Source organism: Sorex fumeus, unplaced genomic scaffold (assembly GCF_029834395.1).
Source record: "Sorex fumeus unplaced genomic scaffold, SorFum_2.1 ptg000063l, whole genome shotgun sequence".
Classification (NCBI taxonomy): domain Eukaryota; kingdom Metazoa; phylum Chordata; class Mammalia; order Eulipotyphla; family Soricidae; genus Sorex; species Sorex fumeus.
In genome coordinates this window covers 61,810,440-61,830,976 of record NW_026606120.1, presented here as the reverse complement: position 1 = coordinate 61,830,976, position 20,537 = coordinate 61,810,440, and the positions used below count along the sequence as shown (strand labels likewise).

The window sequence follows — 20,537 nt, the reverse complement described above, 5'->3', positions numbered from 1 at the left end:
TCCAAGCTTTTTATAATGTGTTAAGAAAAACAAACAAAAAAAGTGGTACTCAGATTGAGGCCTGATGTAGCCTAATGGAGGTGGGTCTCACTTTCAGAAAGCCCCATGATGTGATTTCCCCCACTGCATGATGGGCAGCTATATGTATGCCTCCTTTGAAGGGGTGGAATGGGAACTGGGATGTCAACTTATGTGAACACACCAGACTGTCTTTTAGTTCACTGATCTTGAGGATACTACAAGGAATCTCTCCACAATACCTTTGACATCCTGGACCCAAATCGCCCCCAGGGAGGACCGACTGCAGAGGTTTTTTTTGGGAAGGGCCAAGAAACCTACACACCCAGGATTAGAAAAATTAACAACTAAACTAACACTTCTTGTTCTGAGACAAAAGCAACAGCACAAGAAACTTTTCCTCTGCTTTTTCACAGAATCAATAATTGAAGAATTGAAAAATCAATTCTATATAAAGGCACCCAAAATATTTTGTCAGATTTATCTTGATGTGCTGGTGACAGTCACGTGGGTACTTATCTCTCTTCTGATGCTCCCTTGGAGTTAGTCACTGTCTTAACTGCCTTCCCATGCCTAGCAGTGTCCAACAGTGTCTGGAATACAATTAGTACTCAATAGACAAGTCATTAAAAGATCTAACTGAACAAAAAATGGATAGGGTACCTGCTTAAAGCCCCTCTCAAGAAACTAAATCCTAACTTTGAAGCATGAGAAGAAACTCTAAATTCATCGTTTCTTTTACTTAAGAGAGGGGCTTGGGACTGGAGTGATAGCAGGTAGGGCACTTGCCTTGAACACGCTGACCCAGATTTGATTCCCGGTACCCCATAAAACAGACAGAGCTTAAGTCTTGTGGCAACAGCCCCAAAATCTGGCTTCCTGTGCTGCACTCAAAATGACTAGCAGAAGTTTTGTCCCCTCCTGCAGTCAATTGCTCTTCCACCCTCCCTTCTCTCTGGTACCTTAATACCAGCCATCCTGGTGGTCCCTCCCTCTCCACTCTGATACTGAACTGTGTACACATACAGAAGCAACATTTCAAAATTTTTCTCCATCACAATGAATTGGTGAATCTTTTGAGGTAGTAAGCAATCCATCAATAACATTTGTGACTGGTTAACTTTAATTTGTCAAAATAAATCTGCAGTATTTTGCATGTTAGTAATACAGTGCTGGTATTGACAGGAAAAATCATCTGCTTACATAGAAACCTTCATTTAGGAGCACACCTTAGGAGGGAAATGGATACACAGTAAAAGGCAAATGCAGGCCAAGCAGTGAGCCCTAGAGCATAACAGGCTGGATGTCAGATTTAAGGATTATCTAATACAACTGTTTAGCTGCCAATCTGATAAAGGGGAAGCTTTCAACTTGTTACAACCAGAAGGGGAAACATACTCTCTTTTTCGTAGTGGTGGCCGTCGTGCCTTCAACTCTTAGTTGAATCAGTTCATCAGCATCAAAACTTAATTCCAGTTCCAAGTTACAGGAGAATTTCACCTCATAACCTACTTGGCCCCCCTTTCAGTTGCCGTCTGCCACCCCCATTCTATTAATTCTCTCCCTCCCCAAAGACACGACGTGGCTTTATTATTGCAGACAAGCTTCTTAGGTGAATAAAGAATGCATACAAAATATTATTTTAACTGAAGTCATACAATGAAGTCTCACTCCTGTTTATTATACAATGAGTTGATAAAACAATCATTTAAGTATATATCATTTACTTTCTTCTTTTTTTTTTTAAAGAACTAATACTTTCAGGGTTCTGATGACCACACTCTAGCCTGGGGGTAGGGTCTACCCGAACCCCAACTAAGGACTGACTGCTCTTTGAGCCACTGTGGAGGAAGCCGGGTTGTCTGACTCATGGAAGATCATGATCACCAGCCAGAAGAGATGACAGGTTCCAGCAGGCAGAGCCAGAACCTGGTCCTGGGTCTGCCTGTAAGGAAACATAGGCTTCCTCCAAATGTGGTCACTACTCGCCTGATCCAGGCCGCAACAGGGCCATGCATGGGCCTTCCTTACATGCGTCCTTCCAGTAGTCCACACATAATGCTCTACATATTAAAAACAAACCATCTTTGTACTGTGGATAAGAACAATTGTAACAAAGTCATAGCTACATATTTTCTCTACATTTTGTTTATTGAGACAAACTAATTAAAAGGCACAAACATAGGGCATGTTTACATGGACATTATAACAAACATATACATTAAAAGTGTAGGAATGTGTTGCCTTCCTGCTAAACAGAAAGATCCTAAGCTTTTATATATACAAAAGTTGTACAATTTAATGTCCTAAAGTACAAAAGATCATTTATAAAATTATTTTACACTAAGTACTATTTATTTTATTTTTTACTATGTAGTTCAACCCCCTAGAACTGTTTTGTATAATGACACACAGATACCTGTCCCTGATGTAGGAAGTCTGCCTCAGATGCAAGGTATTTTGATGCTTGAACTGACATAGTGGGGTATAAACGGAAGTCATCCAGTTTGATAGTCAGTCCTGCAAACATTCTGCAAGGTTAACACAACAAATTTTGTCTGAACTGCAAGATTAAAAAAAAAAAATATTGCAACTTAAAAAAAAATCTGAGTCCTGGTTTTAGTAACATTTAAAAAAACAATGCTTTAAAAACATTAATGTGTGGCATGATGGTGCAAAGAGTATCTGTTTCCCTAGCTTTTGGTTTCTACTTTATGTACAAAGATAAAATATCCTGCTAAGAAATAAAGCACATGTCTTAACGTGCACAATCATTGCTGGGTTTCTATAGGGAGTGTGAACAGTTGTCTCCCTGAAAACACCACAAAGCTGATACAAGTGTTTTCTCAAAGAAAAAAAAAAAAGAGTGATGGCCATATTTACAAAGATGAACAAATCTGCACAATACTTGATTAAGAAACGGAAGGAAAAATTAAAAAGGAACACTCTGCTGTTCTGAAGGGGTATACTACCTAGTTAGTGGTTAGAATAAAAACTGTATACAATTTAATATAAGACATAAACTCTAGTGAGCAACTAACACATCTGTCCCTGTTGTAACATTCAACAGGCTCTGATTGGGAGAGGGGCATATCACATCCCAGTGCCTCCAGCGTCTTCCAATTTAAAGCAATATATTTAAACTGTTCCAAAGTTTTCCTTGGCTCCCGAATAGGAGTCCATTAGCCTCCCTTTGTTAGGAGTCTGCCTGTCCGCATTCTTGACTTCTCCTGTCAGTTGCGGTCTTTTCTTACCAAAACACAATTTGTATATTTTTTTTTAATTTTTTAGAAAAGACAACTACAATGCTATATTCCATCAGGATTAATATGCTGAGTAATATTTACATCTCCAAATATCAGGTCACAATCCCTATTATATGTTGAAGTTAGAATGATAAATTATCATATGCTTTGCATATCAGAGCTGGTATCACCTTTCCCATAGGGAATGCTGCCTGAAATTAACATATTCCCAAAGGTAAAATGCATATTCTCTGAAATGCATTTTATAATGACAATGCATGTATTCATTCATAAAAACAATAAACAGACAATTCTACACTAGCCTTTAATTCATGAATTTAGAACTTCAGGTTAAAATCAGCCATCCAACTTGTATAGGGAAAATTCTGCTAGTGTTTAAAATGATTTCTGGGATTAGAAACAGTAATCTATTTTTTTAAAAAAAACTTTTGAAATGGGTTTTGCTTTTTTATGACTGGCTTTAATTCTGACACTTCATCCAACTACTATCCTGTTTAAGCAATGCTGTCAGCTAAAAGGAATTTATGATTAAACTAAAGTGGTCCAGTGATAAATTACATACACACCCTATTTTAAATAATCCCAGCCAAATTGGAGAAAATGCTGCTACACTATTAACTAATGTAATAAAATCTCCCAATTTCATGGTTTACTTTTTGCTTTAATAAACTAAAAGTAAGTTGCTGGTAAATATTTACTTTAACCTCTATTTTGATTTTATAATACTGTTTACCAAGGTGGTGATGTAGGCAAAGCCTGGGGTAAGAAAGGCATGCTTTCTACAGGTCTCATTGCTATATTGAGAGGGGCAGCTAACGTCATAGGTGTGGGCAGGTTCATTGGAGACGTGATCGTGACAGGATGTGCTATATTCACTGGGGCAGTGACAGGGGTAGGGAGGTTGACTGGGGTAGTGAGTGTTAAAGGAGAGGTCATGGATAATGGACTGGTTATAGTTACTGGGTGTCCTATGTTCATTGGACTGGTTATGTTAACTGCACTTGAAACATTTACTGGACTTCTCATGCTCATTGCAGCTGCCACTGTGACTGGGTTTGACAAAGTCCCAGATGACACAGAGGATGTTATATTGAATGGAGTAGTGAGAGTCACAGGTGTCGTAGCAGCCGTGGAAGTTTGGCACAGAGTAGCAGCTTCTAAAAAAAAAGAAGACAAAAGGGTCTTTAGACTTCCAAAAAGTGAACAAAATTAATTTTCCGAATCAACTTATCTTAAATGTAAAAAGACATTTAATAAATTAAATTACAGTTTTCTTCCAAGTGGTCAACAGGAAGGAAGGATCCTTCTGAGCACAGGACTGGGGGTGCAAATTTCTTTTCTGATGCTATACCTCCCACAAGGACTTAGGTAATTTGTTTAGCCTTGTCACTTTTGGTTTCAGGTTTAGGTTTACTTACCTACCTCACAGTGATGCTGGGAAGATCAGTTAATTTCTGCAAGGCACTCTGGGGGGCAGATATATCAAGCAGGGCTAAGTATTCTCACTACCACTTCATGCAGTTCCTCTGAGTTCTAAAGACTTTCCTGGGAAGAGCCAACCACAGGCAGGCCAGGTGAAAAGAGTTTGTTTATAAAGAGCTGGGCCGATGGTTATATAATGACAGATAATCAGAAAAATTTCATAAATCAACTGTAACTAGCAGAGAGAGAAATGTGTATACTCAATCCTATGAACTCTAAAGTCTACTCTGAAGTGAAACCATATTGTTAAAGCTTTTAAAGTCTGTTAGTAGGGAATGGTAAACAAGCTATTTTAATATCATTTAATATCATCCTTTTTTTCCAGTATCAGTAAAATTATAGTTAAATAATCTGGTTGTTTGTTAACTGTGTTAAAGGAAAAATAGAGCCAGGATGTAGAGCACCTGCCTTGCATGTGTGAAACCCTGGGTTTCATGCCTGGCACAGAAAGGACAAAGGAGAGAAGGGAGACGAGGAGAGAGGTGGGAAAGAGGGGCTGAAAGGGGGAGGAGACAGGGAGGGAAGAAATGGAGAAGGGAGAGAACCCTTAAGGTCTATGTTCTTATCCCCCTTCCATTTATTCAGTTTATAAAGGGCTGGAGCGATAGCACAGCGGGTAGGGCGTTTGCCTTGCACCCGGCCAACATGGCCGACCCGAGTTCGATTCCTCCGCCCCTCTCGGAGAGCCCGGCAAGCTACCAAGAGTATTCGATATGCCAGACACAGTAACAACAAAGTCTCCAATGGAGACGTTACTGGGCCCGCTCGAGCAAATCGATGATCAACAGGAGGGCCTTTACCTTTACCTTTACCTTTGCTTTTTGGGTCACACTCAGAGATGCACAGGGGTTACTCCTGGCTCTGCACTCAGGAATTACTCCTGGCAGTGCCCAGGAGACCATATGGGATGCTGGGGATCGAACCCGGGTAGGCCACGTACAAATCAAAACACCCTACAGATCCATCCCCATCTTTCTAGAATTATTTATAACTGCAAATACTTCACAAGTCACTAACACAATACACACAATATGGATAACTACAGTGAGTTGGGATAGCTTCTTCCTGGTCATTCAGCAAAACTTCAACTATTTTATTTATTTTTTTTAAGTACCACACCTCGCTGTGCTCAGGGCTTGCTCCTGGTACTATGTTCAGGGACCACTTCTTCAATCAGGACTCAGGGGACCATATGCAACGCTGGGGATACTAGGTCACATACTAGGCAAAAACCCTCTACCCCACTGTACTATCTCTCTGGTCTTCAAGAAAATTTTCTCATAAGTGAGACCCTCCCTAACTCACCCCTTATCAAAATTCAGCACCGCCTACTGGTGTGTCAGCAGTAAGAAGATCGAGGATGGGCTTTGACTTAGCTGTGAAAATGGAGAAATGTAATTGAGACTAAAGATAAAGCATGTCACACACGGGTCAAATCACCTCAGGTAGGTCCCTGAGTAACTAAGCAGTCTGTTCTTCCTTGATCAATATGATGAAATGTTGGCTTATTCCACACAAAGGATTCCCGAACCTGGCTAAAAAACAAAACTATCTACAGCAATCTAACGACTTTTAATAACACGACAACATTCCCAGAAAATTCAATAATATGATTTCTTTGGGTCACACTTGGCAGTGCTCAGAGGACCATGATGCCAAGAACTGAACCAGGGTTTCCCACATGCAAAGTCCGTGTTCTTCAGTATCCTGAGTTATCTCCCTGGCCTCCGATACTGAGATTTAGATATCCAGGTTTGGAAACTTATATTACTTTAGGCTTTCTTTAATACTTTATTTTTCTAGTTTTTGGCAGTGTTCCGTGCTTACTCCTGGTTCTATGTTCTAGGATCACTCCTGAAGGCAAGGCTCAGGAAACCATATGGGGTGCTGGGGACTGATACCAAGTTAGCTGCATACAAAAGAAGTGCCTTACCCACTGTATTATCTCTCCAGCCCCTTATTTACTTAATATACTAAAAGGATGCTATTATTCAAGTTGAGGTTTTCAGGTAAGGGGTCTTATCTACCCTACAATGTGACATTTGGGGCTGGTGTGATAGCACAGTGGTTAGGACGTTTGCCTTGCACACAGCCAAGCCGGGTTTGATTCCCTGCATCCCATATGGTCCCCTGAGCACGGCCAGGAGTAATTCCTGAGTGCAATGCCAGGAGTAACCCCTGAGCATCGCTGGGTGTGACCCAAAAAGCCCCCCCCATAAGTAAAATAAAATTTAAAAAAATGTGACATTTACTAACACCTACACTGAAATTTCTAGAGAGACATATGATTAATGATAATACAATAGCATTTTGTTTCATGGAGGGTAGAAGATGAGCTTAACAATTGAGTCATATTGAGCAAACAAACTGAAATACAATACCAAATAGAAGAACACAAAAAGAAAGAATGGGAGAGAAAACTCAACTCACTTTTATTTTTCGACTTCCAAGCAGTGGCGTAGGGAGCACTCCCAACAAGTGCTTTAACCCTTGTGCTATTCTCTTTAGCCTCTGTACTTTATTCTCAACTGGTAGTGTCCTTTTACTGTAATTTAAACACTTTCACTACTCCTTTAAATAAAACATCCTGGGCCAGAGACAGTAGTGAGGGTGCTTTCATGCAGCAGACCTGAGTTCAATCTCTGGCATCGCATGATACCCCAAGCCCTGCAAGGACTGATCCCTGTGCACAGAACCAAGACCAAGAACCAAGTCCTGAGTATCGTGGCCCCAAAATAAATGAGACATCCTCTGTAATATAAATATGCTTTCAGCTCATTACTCAATTATCATAGCAAACAGATGTTATACTTTTCCTACTCTTACCCCCCCCCCCAATTTCCCCACTTTGCTTCATACCGCAGAACAACAAAATAATAAAAACTCTTCATTTGGAAGACAGAAATTAAGCTGCACTTGAGAAAGGATGAAAGTCTAACTGGACTGCTGCATTCTTTTCCTCCAATGCCAGCTTATATATGAAAAAGACTGCAGGACAGGGATGTACCTCACACATGCCTTGCATATGAGGTCCTGGGTTCAATCCTTCCACCCAAGACCCCTACAACCCCCCCCCCACACACACACACACATGTATTTCTTATTTTTCCTTCTGGTTCTTGAGCCACATCAGTGGTACTTAGGGCTTACTTCTGGTTCTGTGCTCAGAGATCATTCCTGGCAAGCTTGTAAGACCATAAGGAGATCAGGGATAGAGCCCAGGTCAGCCACAAACAAAGCAAGCACTTTACCTGCTGTCCTATCTCTCCAGCCCAAGAATCCTTATAAAGGAAAACCGTAAGATATAGCAGAGAGGAGAGTGAAAAAAATAATTTAGGAAATCTTTCTTGTGGTTGATAGTACACTGATGAAATTATGAAATTATTTATTTTGGGGCGGGGGTAGTTTTTGGGCCACCCCCGGCTGTGCTCAGGGGTTACTCCTGACTCTGTGCTCAGAGATCACTCCTGGTCATGCTTGGTGGACCACACATGTGCAACGCAACACAAGCACTCTGCCCACTAAACTATTTTGCTAGCCTCCATCATTTTTCATTTTAGTAAAACTTACAGTAAAATATTTAACAGCTGAAATACATACATTTCTAGCTAATACTAACTACTCCAAAGACTAGTTAAAGGTGAGATCAAGAGAAATGACATCATCATTAACACAGCAGGTTCTCAAATGTGATTTAAAAATGTCTGGCTGGGGGGCTGGCAAGATAGCACAGCAGATAGGGTGTTTATTTGCCTTGGAAGTGACTGACCCAGGTTCTGTCTCCAGCACCTTTTAGGGTAGCCAGCAAGAGTCCTACCCGTGATCCCTGAGCATCTGAGTCCTGAGTGGCTCTCAAAAACTAAAATAAAAAAATAAATAAAAATGTTTGGCCAATGTCAAGCAGGATTTCCCCCCCCCCTCAGTTGTAATAAATTTTCATCGAATGAAATGACATTATTCAAAAACCTATTTTCATTTTACATTGTTTCCCCTAAAGTCACAGTTTTTTAAAGAATCCATCAACAATGCAAAATGAGAATTACTGTAGACTGAAACATGTACTATATACAATGCAGAAAAAACAATGAGCTGAAAATAACACAAGAAAATAAACTATGTACCACCTTCTCCAAAAATTGTTCATTCACCTCTAGAACGTGGGCAATTTAAGAAAAAAATAAATGAAAGAGCCTATACTGCATGGAGGTTGACATAAAAATGGAACACCTGGGCTGGAGCAATAGTACAAAGGGTAGGGTGCTTTTCTTGCACATGGCTGACCTTCCTTGAGCACTGCCAGGAGTGATCCCTGAACACAGAGCCAGGCGTAAGCCCTAAGCACCACCAGGTATAGCCCCAAAAGCAAATGAAACAAAACCATGAGCACACAAGCAAACAACTATAGTTGGTTCCAAATTTGTAACAAAAGATAAAGAAAAAAAAAAGAAAGAATACTGATGGGCCAGTAAGATGGCTCAAAAGGCTGAGCTCCTTTGTATGTGTAAAGTCTGGGTTCTATTCCCAGTACATGGTCTTCTGAACACCTCATCTGGAGTAGCCTCTGAGTACCACAAAGTGTGGCCCTAGAACACTGGAAGGGGTTGGGAGGAAGGGGTTGGGAGGTAGCTAGGCAGCAGAATACTTGCTTTGTGAGATCCTGGGTTCGATTCCTAGCACCACAAAACAAAAAGAAAAAAGGGACATGCCAAAAAGTACGGAAGACTTCCATTTTCTGGTTTACAAACAAAACAACATGAGCCAGAGGGAGACAACTCAAGGGCATGCCTCCACATTGAGGCCTCAAGCTTGATCCCAGCTCACGAGGTATAGCCCTGTTAGCTCCTGAGCACTGTAGGGCAACCCCACTAGGCAAGACCACCACCATACCTTCTTCTATAACAAACCAACCTTATCTGAACCTGGGAAATGGTGCCAGCAACAACTTCCCCAAACACTTTTTTTTTCTGCTTTTTGGTTCACACCCGGCGATGCACAGGGGTTACTCCTGGCTCGTGCAAACAGGAATTACTCCTGGCGGTGCTCGAAGGACCATATGGGATACTGGGAATTGAACCCGGGTTGGCCGCATGCAAGGCAAATGCCCTACCCTGTGCTATCGCTCCAGCCCCTACCATTTTCCAGCACAGTTTTTTCATAAAACTAGAAGCTCTAAGCTATAGCTTTAATCATCTGTCAAACTAAACTATTTCTCTAGCTGTATTTTTGGAGGAAGGTTGTTAATATTTTTTTATTTTGTTGTTGGGCCGGACCCAGTGGTACTGAGGGGCTACTCCCAGCTTGGTGCATGGAGAACCATGCTCTGTCAGGGACAGAAACTGGGCCTCGTACATGCTAAGCCTGTGCTCCAGCCCCTGAGCTCTCTTGGCCCTCTGGCTATACTTTGAGCACTGGCAGCCTCATCTTACCTTTCTTTCTTGCTTTGACAGCTTCTTCCCACAGTCTCAGTGTCTCTACCTGCTTCCCTGGCCAGCTTGTCACATGCTGCTGCTGCTGCTGCTGCTGTTGCTGCTGCTTCTGGTTGCTGGTCTCTTCACTCATGCATGCTACTCCAAAGGCAAACCAGAAATGCGATATTTACCTTAGAAAAGTACAGCCACTTTTTCAAAATGCAAAAATGTATATGCTATAACTCCTCTAGCCTCTATGATCTATCGTTTCTCTTGACACTTTTTTTCCACAGTACTGTACCTTTTTTGTTCATTGTATCTATAATGATCAAAATAAATGAATAAAATTAAGACTAGGAAAAATGAAAATAAAAGAGTCTAAAGAAAACATCTTTTAGAATGAAGGCTGGGTAATACTGGCATGGATTACCCTTACCTAAAATATCTTATATACATGGTTACCTGAACATGACGGTGTGAAGGTAAATTTTTATGAGGTTAATGAAGTACAATATGCTATGCCAATGTATTTTATTAAAAAAAAGGATGAGATTGAAATATGTGTGTGTGTGTGTGTGTGTGTGTGTGTGTGTGTGTGTGTCACATGCAAAGGAAACCCCAACCCTAGTCCTCTACTCTTTGGGTTTTGTGTTTTCTCTGCAAAAAGTACAAATGATGATAGAATACAGAATTAGGAAACTATTTTTTTTCCTAGTGGGAAAAACATTAATGTTTATAAAAAAAAAATCCTGGATAGATGCAAATAAATACTGAATTTAATCTACAAATTCATGTAACAAATGGTATTCAACTATGAATTTAAAGTAAGCAAAGCTCTTAAATCTTCAAATGGGTATTCCATTCCTCTACATATTTGGGTTTGAAAAGAAAACTATTAACTTTGCTTTCACCTCTAAGGTTATTGAGGACATACTAATACAGTCAGGAGTTAGGACACTGATACTTGAGAATCTTCCTCAGATTAAACAACAATTAAAACTATCTGGCATAAGAAACAATTTCTTAAGAGTGAACTCTGTTGTCTCAGTTCTAACATATTACAGCTTACATCACCAAACCCCAAAGCACAGACATATTGAAAACTATCTATGGGAAAATTGTTTCTCTTACAACAGCATTATTAGCAAAGAGGCACAGAGTTTAAAGCAAAATTAGTATATCAGTCCTATTTGTGTACATGCATGTGAAGTATATATTTTTCAACACTATTATGTACTCTCCACTGAGGCCTGTTTGTGACATTTAGTGATAGGAGGAAACATGCAAGATGAACAGAGAAAAATATCCTTGACATACTACAAAAAAGACAGAGGTTTCAGTACTCTTGCATGCAAAAGAAATAGTTTAAAGCTTTACCTACTTTTACTAATGCCTTGTTTACATGTATTACAGTTGATACTTTGGCTCTGCCCATGTGTCTTTAAGTGGCTGGTGATGTAGGCTGCACTCAGGAGCTTCCCACAGATGTTACATGATACCTTGCCTTCGTGGCGCACCATGTGTGTCCGTAGTCTGTCTTTGGTGGCAAAGGCAGCAGTGCACGTCTGCATGAGGGAGGAAAACTTTTTTTAAATATAGACTATCCTGTTCTACACATTTTAAAGTATGTTATATTCTAGGCATTACTCTACCCATGTCATCAAGCTGAGTTTGTTGAATTTAATTGCATGTGTTTCCCAGATTCATAAACATAATAAATAAATAAAGGCACTAAATCTAAACAGTGTAACATTTCTCCATCTGTAAAATTAAAGTAATACCTACCTCACAAAATTACTATGTTTTCTAGTTCTTTTTGTTTTGGGGAAATACCCAGCAGAGCTCAGGGGCTACTCCTGGCTGTGCACTCAGGAATTACTCCTGGCGGTGCTCTGGGGACCAGATGGTATGCTGAGGATTGAACCTTGCTGGCTACATGCAAGACAAGTGCCCTACCCACTGTTCTATCTTTCCAGCCCAAAATAACTCGTGGATTAAGAAACAGACCAGTCTTGAAAAATAGCAAGCACTCAATAAGATTAGTTTTCTTCCTTCAACTAGATTTTTCTTATAATTCGAATCATTTAATTAATAAAATCAGTCATTAACAAATTTAATTGAAAGGAACACAGAAAGACTTCTAAAAACAAATCAAAATCACTGATGCCTAAGATAGTTATTTGACTTAGAAGATTCTTTTTTTTTTTTTTTTGACTGGGGGTGACCTACCTGGTAGTGCTTGGGAACTACTATTAACATGTTACTCAGGAATTGCTCCCACTGTGCTCAGGGAACCATGTGGTGCCGGGGATTGAATTCAGTTTCCCATATTTAAAGCATGCAATACTCAGTCATTTGAACTAGTCCCTTGGTACCCTGATTTACCTAGCTCTTGGACCTTTTTCATCATTACAATACCCTCCCCTAAATTATTGATATAGACTTCCAAAGGACTTAGTAAATCATTCTAATTTAGCAATAGCAGATGAAAATCCAGAAAGTGGGGGCAGGAAAGATGCCTAAGAACTAAGGAGTTTGTCCTGGCACTGCATGGTCCCTCAAGCAACACTTGGAGTTATCTCAAGCACAGAGATGGAAGTAACCCCTGAAAAGTGCTAGGTATGAGTCGTTCCCCCACCCAAATAAAAACAATCACATACAAAAAAAAAGAAAAAGAAAAACAAAATTTAGTTAGGGAAAACATCTGGGAGAAAATTCCCATTCCCATTTTCTTCTTCTATAATTACAGTGTCAACCATAAATCTAAAAATCAATTTAAACACTTCATTAATTCCCAACACATGTTCTTTGGAAGATTATAAACATCTTCATATATATACATAAAACAATACTGCTATCTAAGGAAAGAGAAATATATCTTAACAAACTCTGACACATACACACTTTGAAATGATCTGGCCTCACAGAAAACAAAGCTGCCATTCATATAAACATATATTTTGTAATTTTTAATTTTTTGTATTTGGGGCCACACCCATTGATATTCAGGAATCCCAACTGGCATCATATGTGGCCCAAGGGACCAAACTCAGGTCAGTTGCATGCATGGTAAGAGCCCTACCTGCTGTAATATCGCTCTGGTCCCAATTTATATTTTATAAAACTAGAATTCAGGAGCCAGAGCCATACTATAGCAGGTAGGCTATATGCCTTGCATGTGGCAGACCCAGGTTTGATCCCTGGCATCACAAATAGACCTCTGAGATCCATCAAAAGTGATCGCTGAGCACAGAACCAGGAGAAAAGGAGTAAGCCCCGAGTGCCACAGGTGTGGCCCAAAAAGCAAAACAAAAAGAAAAAAACAAATAGAAAACCAACTGAGAACTCAATTTGAGGATCACATTTACACAGAAATCTTAAGATTATTCAAGAATGGTGAGAGATGACTGGCTCAAAACCTTCTGGATAATGTGCATTAAGTGCTACACTGAAGATAAGTCATTTTAACTCTTACTTGGCATTTGAAGGGTCTTTCTGTTGAATGGACATGTTTTACGTGACAGCTTAAGTGGTCAGGCCTGTGAAAGAGAGTTTCAACAGAGGTAATGGAATACACATAGAGAAACACTATTTTACTGTGATGTTTACATGCCTGGCAGATTTGGGTGAGAGATTTTAAAAAATGCTAGCAGAACTCCCCCTCCCTCCAGTGTAAGACTCCTTACCTCTCTTACCATAAAGTCTTAGTTCTTTTTTTTAACCTGTTAATTTTCTTTCCTAGTCAACATCAAATCATATTAGGTCTTGACTCTTTATAATTACAAGATACAGTTTTACTCTGCTAACACTTGCCAGAAACAGTTATTACTATATTAACTTTAAAAGCCTCTAAAAATAAAAATCAGTAAAATGTTAGTAACCACAGAAAAATGGAAAACATTCTCTTAATAAAGTTTTATTAGGAGTATCCAAGGTCATCCTGACTTCCAGGACTTAAGTTTCTTTGATTTGCACAGCTTGATATCTAATTACCCAACTGAACTAGAAAGCTGGTGGTTCTGCAGTGGTATCATTGGGCCAAATGAAGATCTAAGTCCACAAAGGCACTCCTTAAATGAAACAATTAATCACTATGTCACCACTGGTCAACCACATCTAACCAGAATTAGATCTGCACTTGCACTACTTTATCTTGCATCAAGCTCCTTTAATAACACAAGCCTGCCCATATCTATTCTCACAAGTGCCTTCTAGGTTACAGATGCAACACTGAAGTTCATGGATACCATAATGAAAAAAGCAAAGCAAAATGCAGTACCTCGAGAAGCCTTTCCCACAAACACTGCAAGTATAGGGTTTGGTGATGCCTCCTTCATGAGACCTCACATGGTAAGTCATCCGGTCCTTTCTCTTGAAGCGCTGATTACAAATATGACACTCGAAGGGCTTTTCGTCCGAATGGGAGAGCTTGTGCCGATTCAGGTGGTATACATCTCGGAAGGCCTTCCCACACATCTCACAAGCATGATTCTTCTTGACAGGCTTACTGGGTTTCTTGACAGACTGGGTCACAGGCATAGCTGTGGTGCTGGCACTACTACTGGGGTTGGTGCCCGAGGAAGATGTAGTGACTGTTGACAAGATGCCTGCAATGGTTGAGACCAACGAAGTTCGGCTGCTGTCCCCAGCGATGGTGGAGATAAGGGGAACCACTGTTGTGGGGGTTTTCTTTGACCGGGACACCAACTTGATCCCTGTGTGGCAGGACTCGTGGCGCCTCAAGTGATAGCTGTCCCTGAAAGCTTTACTGCAATAAGTGCACACAAATGAAGTTTTGGGTTTCTCTTTTTTAATCCCAATGGCATCCTTTAATGTTTCTGGAGCAGCCTGAGGTTTCTGAGTTATTGGTATTGGAAGCAATGGTTTCTGATCGGGGGGCTCCACAGCAGAGCTCAGGAGGGGCAGCAAGCTGTTCTGTGCTGCCTGCTGTTGGTGATGGGAGGCTTCATGGGCCTAAAACCAAACATTTACACTTCAGAAACTCAGCCTCTCACAATGACCTTCAAAATTCAACACGGTCCAGACAACAGAGATCTTCTAGAAGAAACCGTTAAAAAGCCTGTAAACCACTCACTGCAGCAGAGACCCAGCAACCACCACTAGTTCTCCGAGTTCCCACTACAGAGTATTTAAAATCACTGTGCAGACGGTAAACTGCAACTAAGTTGCTGACAGTGACCTTGTTTTCAAACAGATGACTAAACTACACACCACCCTGGTACATAAGGGATATCATATACTGGCTGAAGAAATCGGCTTGCTTTATTGGCCTGTTATGCTGAAACCAAGTTTAAATAACCTGTCCAAAAAAGTCCACTCTAGACTTAAGTATCTAACAGAATCTTAACTGCAGTAACACACAAACCACGCACACACATACATTAGTAATAATCTATTTGTCTATTACCTAGGAAAAGACACTGTCTCTTTCCAGCAGAAAACTCTCAAGTATTGAGGAAGGAGACTGTTGGTAAGCAATAAAGGAAATCTAGTTCTCTGAGTACACATGCTAGTTGTTAAGTTTACTTTTAAAGTTTTTAAATAACAAAGATCTGGTTGAAATGAAATCTGCTATTAATCAAACAGGAAGGCATCTGCGAAGGTAGCCCATAGCAAAACACCAGTCAGTTGTTCCTCAGCTCATTTAGCCTTATCTAGATGTCTGCATCCTTGAGCAACACTGGTTATTCAAACTCTAAATTCTTAAGGACAGACTAATAAGAGTAAACAAACCAAAAATAAAATTCCTTTCATTTTCATCTTCATCCGGTTGTTGTAGGTTTCATTAAAGTACTAGGTATTTGCTGTTAAAAGGAGTTTCTCCTCTCCAAAGTGGGAGGCATGGAATGGGATATTCTGGTAATTTTCTTTAGCTGCATCAAAATTAAAATTTCATTGTGGATCACGTTCTTGGTATTCGTGAGAATTCTCTTGATTTTTGATTCTTTCAAATTCTCCATACCTCCATACTGATAAACATTTGAAAAATGAGAGACAGAATTCCTGAAATAGTTCTTCCTAATATGCTGTCTTTTGGAAACTTGACAGCAAGCCCAAGCCCCTATCTTGGGTTTTGTGATCCTCCAAAGATACACGGAGAGAGAGGTGAGAGTCCAAATATTTAATACATACAATGTTCTAATGTTCTAAAAGGAACATATCTCTTCATTTTAGACACTAGACATTTATTTACCAGCCTCCCCACCTTTTCTAAGTGTTTGGGTTATACTTGGTGATGCTCAGGGGTGAAGCTCATGGCTCTGCACTCAGGAATTACTCCTGACAGTGCTTGGAGGCAGGAGAGGGGAATGACTATATGGAATGCTGGGGATCAAATCCAGGTCAGGTGCATGTAAGGCAAGTACCTTACCTACTGTACTAGAGCTTCAGCCCCGACTTACCCTACCCTTCTGACACTACAATCCTAAATTCTACAGTTAAAGAGAAAGAAACAAAACGAAAAAAGACACCTCCACTCACACAGTTCCTCCTCAATGGAAAAGAAATCTATCCCTTCATTGCATATTACTTGCTAGCAGCACAACAGCTAAACCTGGAGCTAATTCTCCCCCCATCCCCTCCACCAAACAACTAAAAGGTGTGGTGACCAGAGCTACCAGTTTCAATTTAATAGTGGAGGCACACACAGAAATTGTGATTATTTATGAGTATCTTTCTAGACTTGGTGCTAATACTGAATTACAGTCTACTTTTGATTCACTTTATAGACCTGCTATAAACTGTCCAGGTGAGATAAGTAGAAACTTTACAGAACTTCAACTCTAATCTTACCCCCTTTCCAACATGGCCATAACATACCCAAGTTTCCATATAGTACACAAACAGTTAATAGCTGAAGATAGCTCAAGATATACAATTTCAAAGATCAGATAATAGAGAATGCAAATCTTCTGGACAAAGTTCAGACTTATAGCATTTAGAGGCATTTTTCAATTCTCAACAACCATTAGTTGGATGGAGTACTAAAAGCACTTACTGCCATTTTACCAATTCAGAAGTCTGTGGCAACATAAAGTATTTTTAACAGCACTGCTGAAGCTCACTCTCACAAGAGGGTCACACCGGGTCCCTGCTTCATGGGTAAAACGCTGTAGACCACGACGGAGAATCACTCTCTAAGGATTCCTAGGATCCCCACACTTCTAAGAAGGATCTGGGTTCCCAACTTGTTCAGCCTGCCTTCAATTAAGTGATTAAAAAAAAAAAAAAGGGCTAAAACTTCTGAAAAGACTTTCATTTGACTTGCATCATCAAACCCAAGTTTCAAAATATATCTCCCATCTCTTTCAACTGTAAAAGCCCCATTTCCAGCCCCTTCTAAACTTTCCCTTTTTTCCAAGGCTGGCAAAAAACAAAACAAATGTTATTTCATCACCCAAGGTGGTAGGATATGGCACCATGAAATCTCCAGTGCCAGAGGGTAAAAGATTTTGTACTGAAACAAATTAGCATCAGTGAGTCATATCTTGAATGTCCTGTTAGGAGAATCATCCATCAAATATTTTAACAGCTTTGGCTTTCACTTTGCACCAGGTTATCTAGAAAGTAAGCAGGTATTAAACTGTTTTTAAATGTAAATTCAATAGTCTGTCCCTAGAAACAAACAAGTGTTTAATTCTTCATTTCCCCGGTGAAAATTACTTAAAATTGGAACTGATTAAGACTGTTCAGACAATTCCATAGAAAAGTGTGATATAGTCTCATTATCCAGTCAAGCTGTCCTTGGCTCTAAATCATAAACTTTCCAATAATTTTCACAGCACACACTGCCAAGACCAAAAATATTAGCTTTTACACTTTTTCCATAAGGTGAAAAACAATTTGTGATAAGTAAAATGTATATATATATAAAATCTAATAAACTGTTTATTAGTAAATGTTTGGCATTTACTTTATCCGGAGAAAGTATCAGAGCATCCCCAAAATTTTTTCAAGCAGTTTTTAAAAGTTAAAGGTTTTGTTTTCTTTACTTTTTTTCCCTATTAATTTCCATTAATTTTGAAGAGAACAAGTTTAGGCAAATCGAAATCACGTGAAAATCACTTCTGTGGCCTATTAATCTCTTATTTTAAAATGAGCATTTGAAAGTTTTATCTAGAAAAGGCATCTGCACTACCTTACACCAACCTGGAGGCCATAATTTCCTTTCCAATGCATTTTAAAATTGGCTTATTACACTATTATGCTCATCAAAGCACAATAAAATGATATTAGGTGAAAATAAGAAAAGGTCGAAGTAGGCCAGTACCATAATTTTTAGTATTTTCAATTTTAAGAAGCCCCAAATACATTTCAACCACCACTTGAAAACCAGATTACTCACATATTGAAAAAAAAAAATACAGTCTTACAACAATAAACCGGCTCTACACAATAGGAAATGGTTGAATTCTCCAATTCTCCCTATAAACTCCACTGGGATGAGTCCAACGGTTTGGGGAGGCTATTTTGAAAATTCCGCATTCGATCCTGGTTGGTTCCAAAAAGGTCTCAAGCGCCCCAGCTATGCGTTTGGATTTCGAGAAAAGTTATTCGACGAAGGAAAAAAAAAAAATCACTCGGCGAGGCGGGAAGAACGCACTTCCAAGTGACGAGCGCCCTAACCTCCCTCCCACCCCCCCTCCGTCCCTAAGTTTCCTCGTGAGCTCATCACTCCTGCCCACTAAGTGCCCCGTCCGCAAATAGGCGCCCGGCAGCAAAGCACAGCGCTGCGCCCGGGTACTCGCGAAGCGGCCCCCCCATCCCGCCCCCCCTCCCCAAAAAAGGGGTGGGCAGGAGCGGCCGGCGGCGGCCGGGCCGGAGTCCCTCGCAAGTTTCTCGCAGAAAGTGCAGGCCCACACCCCCGCGGGTGACTCACGCGGGGGCTTTGTCGGCGGACTTTGTTTGCGCTCTCCGCTTTCCGTCTCCCGCACGGGGCCGGCCGGAGGAAACGGGCGGCGGGAGCGGCGGGCGGCAGGGGGATTCCCCGGCGGGGCGGCGCGAGGGCCCGGCCCGGGTGTCAGCGGCCCCGCGGCGCGACCGTCGCGTCGGGATCCCGGGGAAAAGTTCGGGGAGGGGACACGCACTCCCGACACCCGCCCGCCCGCCCGCCCCGGCGGGGTAAACACGGCGCGCGCTGGGGAGGGGGGGCGGGAAGGGGGAGTGGCGGGGAACCCGGGGATACCCGCTATTCGCAGAGATGGGGGTGTCAGAAAGTCAACACACGCACACGCACGCACACACACGCGCGCACACACAAAAAGAGAGCGCGGCGGCGCGGCCCGAGAGGGACGCGGGCCGCGCGGGGACCCCCGGCCGCCCCCCGGCGCGCCCCGCCGCTCGCGCCCGGCGCGCCCCGGGCCGCGGGTGCTGACAGCCGCCGGCCTCCTCCCTTCCCCTCCGGGGCGGGCGCGAAGGGTGTGTGCGTGTGTGGACTCGGGGGGGGGCCGGGGTTCACCCCGAGGCCTGCGCGCTCCCCCGCACCCCGTGAGGCCGCCTCCTCTCACCTCGGCGGCCCCGCTCCGCCGGGGCGGGCGGGCGGAAAAACAAAGGGGGATTAAGGCCGGGCCGGAGAGCGGGGCCGGGAGGGAGGAGCGCCCGCCCGCCAGCCCGGGGCCCGGCCCCCCTGTCCCCCCCCCGTGTCCCCCCCGGGGGGGCCCCGAGTACCTGGAACAGGAACGCGGTCCAGTTGGCCTCCATGACGGCGGCGGCCGACCCCCCTCCTCCCCACTCCCCCCGCTCGGGGAGCCTCCTCAGCCGGAGGAGGCGACAACAAAGCGGCGGCGGCGGCGGCGGCGGCAGCGGCAGCGGCGGCTCCTCAACATGGCAGCGCCTAGCGCGGCCACTTCCGGTAACCTCCGGGACGCACCACCGCGGCGGCGAGCGCGGGCGGGGGGGGAGCCCCGAGCCGCCGGCCGCCGCCCCCCGTGCTCCCGACCCCTCCTGCGCGTCCGGGCTGCCGGCTCTCCGCCTCGGAGCTCAGCCAGTGCCCGGCGGCTGTGGGGTCAGGGCCCCCGCGGGGGGGCTGGGGTGGGGCCGGGGGCGGGGATGGGGCGCGGCGTCCCCCCCCGCGGGGGTGTGTGGTGCTGCGGTCCGCGGCGCCGGCAGCTGGAGCAGGGGGAGCTCAGGAGAGAAGATGGAGGACGCCGGGGTCTGGCGCTGGCTGGCCGGGCACGGCGCGGCGCTGCCCCGCGCCGCCGCGCCCTGCCCGCCGCGCCCGGAACGGAAGGCCCGGGCCGCTGCGGCCCCCGCGCCCGACTCCCCCGTCTGCGCCGCCGCGCTCGCGGGAAGCCGGGGAAGCCCCTTGGGCGTTCGGCCGCCCGTCCCGCCCGCGCCCCGCGCC

General features: G+C 43.0%; 2 protein-coding genes across 7 annotated transcripts in view; both read right to left on the bottom strand.

The window, feature by feature from the left end:
- The window catches only part of MRPS23 (mitochondrial ribosomal protein S23), a 144,728-nt gene extending 124,740 nt beyond the window's left edge, over positions 1 to 19,988 (bottom strand). The window contains exon 1 of the mRNA XM_056127286.1: positions 19,971 to 19,988. The gene's annotated coding sequence lies outside the window, so the exon portion shown is untranslated. The remainder of the gene's footprint in view (positions 1 to 19,970) is intronic.
- VEZF1 (vascular endothelial zinc finger 1) lies at positions 1,119 to 20,459 on the bottom strand. Of its 6 annotated transcripts, none has more exons than XM_056127282.1 (7): positions 19,862 to 19,983; positions 17,193 to 17,391; positions 14,454 to 15,148; positions 13,650 to 13,713; positions 11,556 to 11,757; positions 10,193 to 10,333; positions 1,119 to 4,441 (listed from the first exon to the last, which is right to left on the bottom strand). In XM_056127282.1, the coding sequence occupies exons 2-7, from the start codon at positions 17,196 to 17,198 to the stop codon at positions 4,014 to 4,016; spliced, it is 1,536 nt and encodes a 511-aa protein (XP_055983257.1). In that variant the 5' UTR covers positions 17,199 to 17,391; positions 19,862 to 19,983; the 3' UTR covers positions 1,119 to 4,013. The 6 variants fall into 6 exon arrangements, with proteins under 6 accessions (XP_055983257.1, XP_055983256.1, XP_055983252.1 ...); XM_056127281.1 differs by having other exon boundaries at positions 17,193 to 17,395; positions 19,862 to 19,905; XM_056127277.1 differs by lacking the exon at positions 17,193 to 17,391 and having other exon boundaries at positions 19,862 to 20,459.
- Positions 20,460 to 20,537: the final 78 nt, after the last annotated feature.